Source organism: Akebia trifoliata, chromosome 4 (assembly GCF_017979445.1).
Source record: "Akebia trifoliata isolate Shusen 1 chromosome 4, ASM1797944v1, whole genome shotgun sequence".
NCBI classification, from domain to species: domain Eukaryota; kingdom Viridiplantae; phylum Streptophyta; class Magnoliopsida; order Ranunculales; family Lardizabalaceae; genus Akebia; species Akebia trifoliata.
Window position 1 is genome coordinate 5,917,902 of NC_141378.1, and position 11,439 is coordinate 5,929,340.

Consider the following 11,439-nt stretch of genomic DNA (forward strand, 5'->3'; position numbering starts at 1 on the left):
TAAAGAAGAAGAAAAAAACTGCGATTTTGTTACTTCAAAGCAACAAATTTTCACTTTTGAAATGTGACCATTTCGTCACTAAATATAACTTCAAAAAATACCTAAAATGCATAATAGTGAAATGGACACTCAAATAAAAACTTATGCTCTGATTAAGATTGGAGTTGGATTTTCCTGCTTTTAAATTTATTTTTAAATGTATTTAGTGCCTTAGAACAAAAAAGAAAAAAAAAGCTGCAAATTTGTTGCTTCATCTTTTAATTTAAAAGTGACAAATTCCAACTTCAATCTTAATCAAGGCATAATTTTTTTTTTAATCTAAGTGTGTTTCATAAAAGATCTTTATTCTATATCTTCATATGGGAATATAAATCATCTCTTATCTTGGAGAACATAAATACAATAGAGATACCATATATTCACCCCCACATAAATAATTTTGTGATTATTGGCTTAACTTTAAGCTTTAATATTTTATTTATATTTGTAGGAGATAGAAAATACATGATTCTTTCTCACTTCTTCTAGTTAATTATTTCAATACATAGATATAAGAGCATATTAAACCTCGTACTCACAATTAAACTTATAAGTAGAAGCACACATGAATTTACTAGTGTCGTGATTCATGGGGATGCTAGTAACATCTCCCTACAATGTTTGAGATGAATCAATATCTTATCGCGGTCAGGAAGGTTCTCTTTGATGACAGCAGCTGTCTTGAAATTCTCTATCTATGCGGTCAAGCAAGGGAATTTGTGGGCTTCCACAAGCTTTACGTCTACTATATCCTCCATCGCACCCAACCAATGTGCAATACCTTTGAAGGCCAAGTCTACTAATCCAACCTTATCCCAACCAAAATATTTCTTCTCTCCAAGCCCATTTTCTTCAATGATTCCTAGCATTTCAAGGCTTTCTTTTATGGCCTTCTCATGTTCTTCCCCAACAGGGCTAAAAATTAAAAAAAAAATTGAAAAATATGATTATCGGTCGAAAAATATTTAATCACATAAAGAAGGCTCTCGGATGTATTGAAGATCACACATAATTCATCTATAAACCTAGTTTGTAACTAGATGGTCAGATTTCAAAACCAATAAAGTAATAAGAATACCATATATTAATCTAATTAAAGGTTGATCAATGGTGGCCAACCTAAGAAAAAGAAGCACAAGACTTGAACAGTTGATTTTAGTATTAAATGCATAACCAATTTTCAACTAATTACATGTCCCATTTGTCCTTACTCCCTGACCTCTCTTCTCATTTTGCCCCCACACCCTCACCTCCCCGCCCCCCACCCCCCATAATTTTTTGTTCATATAGTAATTGAAAATGATTTAAATATCCTTTTCTTTAATTTCTAATAAAAAATCTCTGAATTTCTCCCTAAAATCATTTATCTTCAAGTTCTTTAACTATATAACTAACTACAGTTTGCCCCCATTACACGAAAAACCTGACTCTGCCCCTACAGTTATCCCATAAAAAATTAGGTTCCTTTTAGTTATGGAGGTCGTATTTGATTGGCGATAATAGTCATGAGAGAGAGGAAAAAGTGGACACAAATTGAACCCAAACACTGAAGATGACGACTGAGAAAATGTACATTAGGAGCAGTTTGGGAAATAAACATGCCTAATGAAGTAGGGTGATTTGAAATTTATTAAAAAATAAGGGACCTGTGTTTGTTAACACTGAAAGCCAGAAGTTGGCCTAAGCCACCTTTGATTTTGGTCCACTATTGACTTCTCATTCTCTTGAGAAACAGGTGGCCCATCACTCACCAAACCACATTTTTGTTTTCAAATACGCTTTTTCTAGTCCCAACATGCAAGCTACATTACACAACACAAAGAAAGAGAATTTTTTTCTCAACTTTTCTGTATGTATGTGTCATAGAATTACCTTGTCCTCGGCAAACTTAGTCCAAAATTGAGCTACAGACCTCTCATAAGGATCTTTCAGCAACAACGGATAATTCTTTGGCCACGTCTCCTCGATGTATTCAAGGATTACAATGGACTTGGCAATTAAAATAATTAAAATTAGTTTTTAAATATTTATAAATTTTATATAATTCGATTCATTTTCAACTTGTGAGTGATCAACTTGATGGATATCCAAGTCAAATTTTAAAAGAGAGTTGCTTTTGGCACCCCAATTTTTACTTATTACATCCAAATTAAAAATAAAGAAAATAAGTGTATGGTTGGGAATAAGTCAAAGTTGGGGTACCCATACGAGTTCTCTTTGCTTCATTTTTTTATATAGATTTCTACTTTTGTTTGGCAAATAACAGATCTCTTTCAAAACTGGTTGGGAGTTGGAACCAATCAATGCTAGCTATTATAAAACTTTGATTAAAAATAATTTTCCTAATCTTCTTGGTGTTGGAGATAGAGCCTGAGTTATATTTCTATTAATACTTGTGATTTTATGACGTGTTGCCCTTGACTTTCTGTGGTATCTGTTAAAAATGAATAGGTTAAAAATAAGTCCCACTTGATAGTTAACAGCTTGAACAAGACAGATTTTCAGGTAAACTTATCTTAATTTGATGGAAAATGTTGAAGTAACATTGAAATTGACATGGGGGGCCATAGATGCTTCTCACTCGTATCTTGATGACAAGCATCTATGGTTCCAACTCTCTAATTTAATAGTAAAATTTTATTTCCTTCAACCTTCAAACCTAAAGAAGCATTTTTTATTAGAAAATTCAAGGGTTTTGTATAAAGCATTGAATATGATGGATTGAATAGATTAAAGTTACCTTAAACCAGAACTTAATATAGTTTGAAGATGACAGATTTTCTTAGAGAAAATCCTGGGTTTCTGCCAAAAGTTGAAGACAACATCATTTTAGACTGAGTCACTTGGACAAAACCTTGGTCAACGAGTGAAGTAATCAGTTTTAGAACAAATGGTGTTATTTAATATTGATCAAAATGTAGAGGGGTATATCTAAAAAAGTGAGAAAATATTAGAGTCAGGGACTGTGGAGGTTAATGGCGTTTTGTAACCATGTGTATAATCAATTATTATTATTATTATTATTGTTATTTTAAATTATAAAAATAAATGTAGTCTTCAATCATACCTAAATAAAAACAATTTGTTGTGGAAAATTTAATCTCTCTCTCAAATGCTGAAGATGAATGCCAACAACACCACAACTCTCTAAATTTCATGGAAAAACTCAAATCCAAAAAGAAAATTCAAATTTTTTTTTTTTTCAGATTTGATCCAAGGTTTTGAAAGTGGATGGCTACTAAACTCCCAATTTTAAAATTGAAATTTCACTGTGAAAAGTAATGTTTTTTAATAAAAAATTCATAGAAAGTGCCACTTAGCTAGTAGTAAGACTTGGGGAGAGTTAGTCCCATACCCTAGGTTCAAATCCCGGAATTCACCTTCCATAACCACTACTCCCTTGATTACTTAGCAAAAATAAAAAATGTCAGTGTCCTCTGTATCCTTGTCGCATCCAATCATATTTTTGGATGCCACGAGATGAGCTCAATGACCCTCAGTAAGATTTTAAAATTTTCCTTATAATTTATTACCATACATATATAGATACATGAGTACATGAAACTCATTCTCATAGTAAAACCTAGAAAGTAGCAGCACACATAAAGAAGTGCAATGGATGCTAGCTAGTCTCATGGAGAGGCTAATAACCTCTCCTTAAAACGTTTGAGAAAAACCAACATCTCATTGCGGTCGGGAAGGTTCTCTTTGATGACAGGAGCTTTCTTGAAATTCTCTATCCATGTAGTTAAGCGAGGGAATTTGTGAGCTTCCACAAGCTTTACGCCTATTACATCTTCTATCCCTCCCAACCAATGTGCAATACCTCCGAAAGCTAAGTCAGGTAATCCAATCTTCTCCCCACCGAAGAATTTCTTCTCTACAAGCCCATGTTCTTCTATAATTTTCAACATTTCCAAAGTCTCCTTCATGGCCTTCTCTTGTTCTTCTTCCCCTTTAGCACTAGCACGAAAGAATGTCCAAATATTTGTGCCCTACACAATACAATTTTAAAAAAAAATTAAAAACAGATTTACTAAAATTAAGATAGCTCTCAAATCCATCAAAATCATGGTCAATTTGATATGAACTTGGTAACTTGATGGTCAGATTTTAAAAAGAACACTAAAACAAGAAGAAAAAATTTTAGAGATTGATCTGATTCGAGACAATTGAGGTCTTTGCATTCTAATTCATTGTGAAAGTGATCTTTAATGATCTTTACATAATTAAAGACAATTATTGTAACCACTTTATTACAATAATTAACTCAATACAAAACCATCCTAACTATATATTATAATAATTACCTAAGTTATATCTTTTATTTGAATTACAACAATAACAATTAAACCCAAGTCAGTGTGTGTTTGTTTTTAATGATAACCCATATCCCTCTAGAGTAGGTTGGTTGCAACCCATGTGTTAGTGCTTTCAAGTTGATTTGACTCAATTGAATTTTGAGTTAACTCAACCCAAAAGTCATTTAACCAATTTTCTAAGCCAACAAAAAAACCTGGCCTTGGATTAGAAATTTATGCAATGAAGGGAACTAAATATAATTATTAGTATTATTTTTAAACATTTAATAATTGTAATATATATTTATTTTACTCATTGGAGTAAGACATTTGAGTTTTAAAACTATGATCACCTTTACCTAATCCCATAAAATAATTTATACGTACCTTGTCGTCTGCAAATTTAGCCCAAAATCGAGCTACAGATCTCTCGTAGGGATCTTTAGGCAGCAATGGATAATTCTCTGGCCATGTATCTTCGATATATTCAAGGATGACGGTGGACTCGGCAATGGGTTTTCCACCATGAACAAAAACTGGGATCTTCTTGTAAACTGGATTATATTTCAAGAGCAACTCACTCTTGTTGGAAAGATCCTCTTCTATGTACTCATATTCTATACCCTTCAGCTTTAGAGCCCATATCACTTTATAGCTAAAAGGACTAGGCCATGCTCCATGCAACTTCACTTCTTCCATGTTGTAGAGATTCTTGTGGAATTCTTTCTACCCTATGAACTCCATTTATAAGTCCTTTCTTGCTTGGGCACCAAGTATTAATCTACTTTCAAAGATAAGTACTTAGAAATTTGAATTTTATATAGATTATTGATTAAATGATTCGTAAGTGGGTTAATATTAAAATTGAATTTTTGACTTAGGAGATGAGGTCTGTCGATTACTGATATGTTTGAATTAAATAATTAATTAATGCTATTATAAAACTTTGATTTAAATATGATTTTCTTATGGGGTGTTTGCATTGGTTTGATTTGGATTTGCTTTGGAATTTTAAATTTGGATTCTAGTTTGTTTGGCTACACTATTTTTTGAAATTGATTCCAGGTTCTAGAATCAAGAATCTCATTTTGCCTATCACGATCTTAATGTGATACATCGTTGTGGTGTAAATTGAGTTATGTCGTGTTGTCGGTTCAGATGAAAGACATCTCAATAACCACTTACGAAGTAATAAATGATGTTGGTTCCTCTTATACTAAGAATCATTTTCTGAAATATCTTAAGAATTTAGGTGATTTATGTAAAGTTTTACGATATGTAAATCATTTGCATTGCTTCAACAAGCATCCGTAAAAGTGGTTTCAATGAAAAAGTAAGGTTCGTGGGGAGTTAGTTCAATTTTACTTAAGAAAATATAAATAGTTCTTGGGTTCAAGGTCTATCCGGTAAAAAAGACTACTATATAACCGAGAGGCTCTATCAACAAAGCAAAGAGCTTAGGAGATCAATCTTTAAATCAAAGCTTTATAATAAGATTAATTACTTGAAACATTAGCACCCCTACCCACTCCATGCCCAAAGTCAAATTCAAACTTCACACTAGTCCTATTTATAAATTTTTTAATCAAGAACTAAAATTTCTTTTCTCTCTCAAAATAGAAACTTAGTGTCCAAGAAGAAGGAAAGACTTGATTTGATGAATATAAATGAGCTTGACAGAGTGAAAAATCTTCCATTATATTAATTTTCCTTAATATCATGGGAGAAATGAAGTTGTTTGGATCATGGCCTAGCCCTTTTAGCTACAGAATGATTTGGGCTCTAAAGCTAAAAGGTGTAGAATATGAGTACATAGAAGAGGATCTTTCCAACAAGAGTGAGTTGCTCTTGAAATATAATCCAGTCCACAAGAAGATCCCAGTTTTTGTTCATGGTGGAAAACCCATCGCCGAGTCCAACGTCATCCTTGAATATATCAAAGATACATGGCCAGAGAATTATCCATTGCTGCCTAAAGATCCCTACGAGAGATCTGTAGCTCGATTCTGGGCTAAATTTTCCGAGGACAAGGTGATTCTATACTACCCATGGTTAAAATTTTCTTGTCATTTCAAAATATTCAATGTGTTTGAAATATTTCATATTGCCTTAAAACGCTTCCAATGAAACTATTTTAATTTTACTACTGGACCATAGTCTCCCATCGGAGACTGATAGGCAAATTATTACAACCTCTTGCAAAAAACACTTGATTGTTTATTCCACCGAAATCCCATGATTTTCAGCCTCCCAAAAAATCTTATAGGTGATCAACTTGATGGATATCCAAGTCAAATTTTTAAAGAGAGTTGCTTTTGGCACCCCAATTTTTACTTATTACATCCAAATTAAGAATAAAGAAAATAAGTGTATGGTTGAGAATAAGTTGAGGTACCAATAGAAGTTCTCTTTACTTCATTTTTTTTTTTTTTTATAGATTTTGACTTTTGGGTTTCGTGTTTTATATAAATCTAATCATAATTGTTAACAACTATTAAAATTGTTTGAATGAGTATTATAATATTTTGTAATGCTGAGATTATTATTTAAACGAGATCTTTGTAATGTTTGAAGAATATGTTTTAATCTTTAATTGGAGTATGATAAATAATTTAAGAAGTCGGGGTTGCCAAATAACAGCTCTCTTTCAAAACTATGGTTGGGAGTTGGAACCAATCAATGCTAGCTATTATAAAACTTTGATTAAAAATAATTTTCTTAATCTTCTTGGTGTTCGAGATAGAGCCTGAGTTATATTTTATTATATATTTCTATTAATACTTGTGATTTTATGACGTGTTGCCCTTGACTTTCTATGGTATCTGTTAAAAATGAATAGGTTAAGAATAATTTATACTTTATAATTAATTTAATGGAAAATGTTGAAGTAACATTGAAATTGACATGGGGGGCCATAGATGCTTCTCACTCATATCTCGATGACAAACATCTATGGTTCTAATACACATCCACGTCAGCAATGTCCCCACGATGGTACTCTGACATAACTCTAATTTAATAGTAAAATTTTATTTTCTTCAACCTTCAAATCTAAGAAACATTTTTTATTAGAAAATTCAAGGGTTTTGTGTAAAGTACTGAATATGATGGATTGAATAGATTAAAGTTACCTTAAACTAGAAGTTAATAGTTTGAAGATGACAGATTTTCTGAGAGAAAATCTTGAGTTTCAGCTAAAAGAGAAAATCTTGAGTTTCAACTAAGGGTATGTTTGATTGCATGGAAAGTCACTTTCCATGGAATTTGAAATCCATGGAAAATTAGTTGTGGAAAATAGGTAGGGTTGGAAAATCAAATTCCATTGTTTGATTTCACATGGATAAAATCATGGAAAAATATAAGAAAAAAGAAAAAGAGGAGAAGGAGGAAGAAGATGATAGGAGGGGGAGAGGAAGAAGAAGATGACGAGGAAGAGGGAGGGGGGAGGATGTGGCGACGAAGGTGGCGGCCACGACGGCGACGGTGGCGGCCACGACGGTGGTGACGGTGGCGATGGAGGTAAGTGAGGAAGATGGGGGGAGAACGTGGTGGTAGTGGTGGCGGATGAGGTGAGGGATGGAGAAGAATGAGAAGAAGAAGAAAGATAGAAGGTGATCGGAGACAGAGCCGATGGCGACGGCGATGGTGACTACGGCGATGACGACGACGACGAGGTTAGTGTAATGGTGATGGTGGTGGTGGTGGTGGTGGTGGTGGTGGTAATGGTGGTGGTGGGGAAGAATTGATGATGGAAAATATGGGTGGATTTCATTTTCCCACCCATATGGGTGGGAAAGTGAAATCCATGATTTAATGGACTTTTTGAATGGGGTGGAAAATGAATTCCATTTCCATGTGCAATCAAACACTTGAAAAATATCATTTTCCATGGAAATTGATTTTCCACCCTATTTTCCATGTGCAATCAAACATACAGTTGAAGACAATATCATTTTAGGTTGAGTCGCTTGGACAAAACCTTGGTCAACGAGTGAAGTAATCAGTTTTAGAACAAATGGTGTTATTTAATATTGATCAAAATGTAGAGGGGTATCTCTAAAAAAGTGAGAAAATATTAGGGTTAGGGACTCTGGAGGTTAACGGTGTTTGGTAATTATGTGTATAATCAATTATTTTAAATATAAAAAAATTATAAAAATAAATGTAGTCTTCAATCATACCTAAATAAAAATAATTTGTTGTGGAAAATTTAAGCTCTCTCTCAAATACTGAAGGTGAATGCCAACAACACCACAACTCTCTGGATTTTATGGAAAAACTCAAATTCAAAAAGAAAATTAAAAAAAATATATAAGTTTTTTGGATTTGATCCAAGGTTTTGAAAGTGGATGGCTACTAAACTCCCAATTTCAAAATTGGAATTTCACTGTGAAAAGTAATTTTTTTAATAAAAACTTCATAGAAGGTGCCACTTAACTAGTGGTAAGACTTGAGGAGAGTTAATCCCATAACCTAGGTTCAAATCCCGGATCCCACCTTCATTAACCAATACTTCCTTGATTGCTCAGCAAAAATAAAAAATATTAATAAAATTTTGTCCTCTATATCCCTGTTGCACTGGATCATGTTTTTGGATGCCATAAGGAGAGCTCAATGACTCTTAGTAAGATTTCAAAACTTTCTTTAAAATTTATTACCATATATATATATAGATAAATGAGTACATGAAACTCATTCTCATAGTAAATCTTAGAAAGTAGAAACACACATAAAGAAAAAGTACAATGGATGCTAGCTAGTGTCATGGAGAGGCTAATAACATCTCCCTAAAACGTTTGAGTTGAACCAACATCTCATAGCGGTTGGGAAGGTTCTCTTCGATGACAGGAGCTTTCTTGAAATTCTCTATCCATGTTGTTAAGCGAGGGAATTTGTGAGCTTCCACAAGCTTTACACTTATTACATCTTCTATCACTCCCAACCAATGTGCAATACCTCCGAAAGATAAGTCCGGTAATCCAATCTTCTCCCCACCAAAGAACTTCTTCTCTCCAAGCCCATGTTCTTCTATAATTTTCAACATTTCCAAAGTCTCCTTCATGGCCTTCTCTTGCTCTTCTTCCCCTTTAGCACGACAGAATGTCCAAATAATTGTGCCCTACACAATAAAATTTTAAAAGAATTAAAAAATATATATATATATATATATATATTATATATATATATATATATATATATATATAGATTTACTAAAATTAAGATAACTCTCAAATCCATCAAAAACATGGTCGATTTGTTATGAACTTAGCAACTTGATGATCAGATTTTAAAAAGAACACTAAAACAAGAAAAAAAAAAAAATTGAGAGATTGTTCTGATTCGAGACAGTCAGAGTCTCTGCATTCTAATTCAATGTGAAATCGATCTTTAATCATCTTTACATAGTTAAAGACAATTATTGTAACCACTTTATTACAATAATTAACTCAATACAAAACTATCATAACTATATATTATAATAATTACCAAAGTTATCTTTTGTTTGAATTACAACAATAACAATTATACCCAAGTCAGTGTGTCCCATATCCCTCTAGAGTAGGTTGGTTGCAACCATGTGTTAGAACTTTCGAGTTGATTTGACTCAATTGAATTTTGAGTTAACTCAACCCAAAATTCATTTAACCTATTTTCTAAGCCAACAAAAAAAACCTGCCCTTGGATTAGAAATTTATGCAATGAAAGGAACTAAATATAATAATAATTATTTTTTTAATTATTTAATAATTGTAAAATATATTTATTTTACTCATTGGAGTAAGAAATTCGAGTTTTAGAACTATGATCACATTTACCTAATACCCCTATGTGATTGATAGAATAATTTATACATACCTTGTCATCGGCAAATTTAGCCCAAAATCGAGCTACAGATCTCTCGTAGGGATCTTTAGGCAGCAATGGATAATTCTCTGGCCATGTATCTTCGATATATTCAAGGATGATGTTAGACTCGGCGATGGGTTTTCCACCATGAACAAAAACTGGGATCTTCTTGTGGATTGGATTATATTGCAAGAGCAACTCACTCTTGTTGGAAAGATCCTCTTCAATGTACTCATATTCTACTCCTTTTAGCTTTAGAGCCCAAATCACTTTACAGCTAAAAGGGCTAGGCCATGATCCAAACAACATCACTTCTCCCATGATATTAAGGAAAATTAATATGGAAGATTTTTCACTCTATCAAGCTCATTTATATGGGTCCCATTCAATGGCTAACTTTTTGGCAAAATATTTTTTAAAACATGGGTTAGAAGTTTTGTAATGGGCTGATTTTTGATGAGGATGATCTCTACGGTGAGGATGATGGCAAAACATTTTTCAAAACATGAGTTAGAAGTTTTGTAATGGGCTGATTTTTGGTGAGGATGATCTCTACGGTGAGGAGATCATCCTCACCAAAAATCAGCCCATTCCAAAACTTCTAACCCATGTTTACAAGTTGAAAAATGTTTTGCCAAAAAGTTAGCCATTGAACGTGGCCCCATTTATATTCATTAAATGAAGTCTTCTTTCTTGGGCACTAAGTTTCTACTTTGAAAGAGAAGAAATTTGAGTTCTTATAAATTATTGGTTAATAATTTATAAATAGGACTATTCTGAAGTTTGAATTTTGACTTTGGGCGTGGAGTGGGTGGGGGAGCTAAAGTTTTCAAGTAATTAATCTTATTATAAAGCTTTGATTAAAAGATTGATCTCCTAAGCTCTTAGCTTTGGAGATAGAGCGTCTCAGTTATATATTAGAGTCATTTTTACCAGATAGGCCTCAAACCCAAGAACTATTTATATATTCTTACGTAAAATTGAAATAACTCCCCACGAACCTTACTTTTTCATTGAAACCACTTTTACGGATGCTTGTTGAAGCAATTGAAATGATTTACATATCGTAAAACTTTACATAGATCACCTAAATTCTTAAGAAATTTCAGAAAATGATTCGTATTATAAGAGGAACCACCATCATTTATTACTTCATAAGTGGTTATTGAGAATTCTTTCATCTGAACCAACAACATGACATAACTCAATTTACACAACAAGGATGTAGCACATAAAGATCATAATAGGCAAA

General features: G+C 32.9%; 2 protein-coding genes and 1 pseudogene across 2 annotated transcripts; all 3 read right to left on the reverse strand.

Moving 5' to 3' along the window:
• Positions 1–626: 626 nt before the first annotated feature.
• On the reverse strand, positions 627–2,037 carry LOC147403299 (glutathione transferase GST 23-like; annotated as a pseudogene).
• A 1,531-nt stretch (positions 2,038–3,568) lies between these two features.
• LOC147403300 (putative glutathione S-transferase) lies at positions 3,569–5,095 on the reverse strand. The gene is made up of 2 exons (XM_086437642.1): positions 4,728–5,095; positions 3,569–4,034 (listed from the first exon to the last, which is right to left on the reverse strand). The coding sequence occupies exons 1-2, from the start codon at positions 5,037–5,039 to the stop codon at positions 3,672–3,674; spliced, it is 675 nt and encodes a 224-aa protein (XP_086293768.1). The 5' UTR covers positions 5,040–5,095; the 3' UTR covers positions 3,569–3,671.
• A 3,975-nt stretch (positions 5,096–9,070) lies between these two features.
• On the reverse strand, positions 9,071–10,538 carry LOC147403301 (putative glutathione S-transferase). Its single transcript, XM_086437644.1, has 2 exons — positions 10,197–10,538; positions 9,071–9,459 (listed from the first exon to the last, which is right to left on the reverse strand). Exons 1-2 carry the CDS (start codon positions 10,506–10,508, stop codon positions 9,103–9,105), a joined length of 669 nt encoding a protein of 222 aa, XP_086293770.1. The 5' UTR covers positions 10,509–10,538; the 3' UTR covers positions 9,071–9,102.
• Positions 10,539–11,439: the final 901 nt, after the last annotated feature.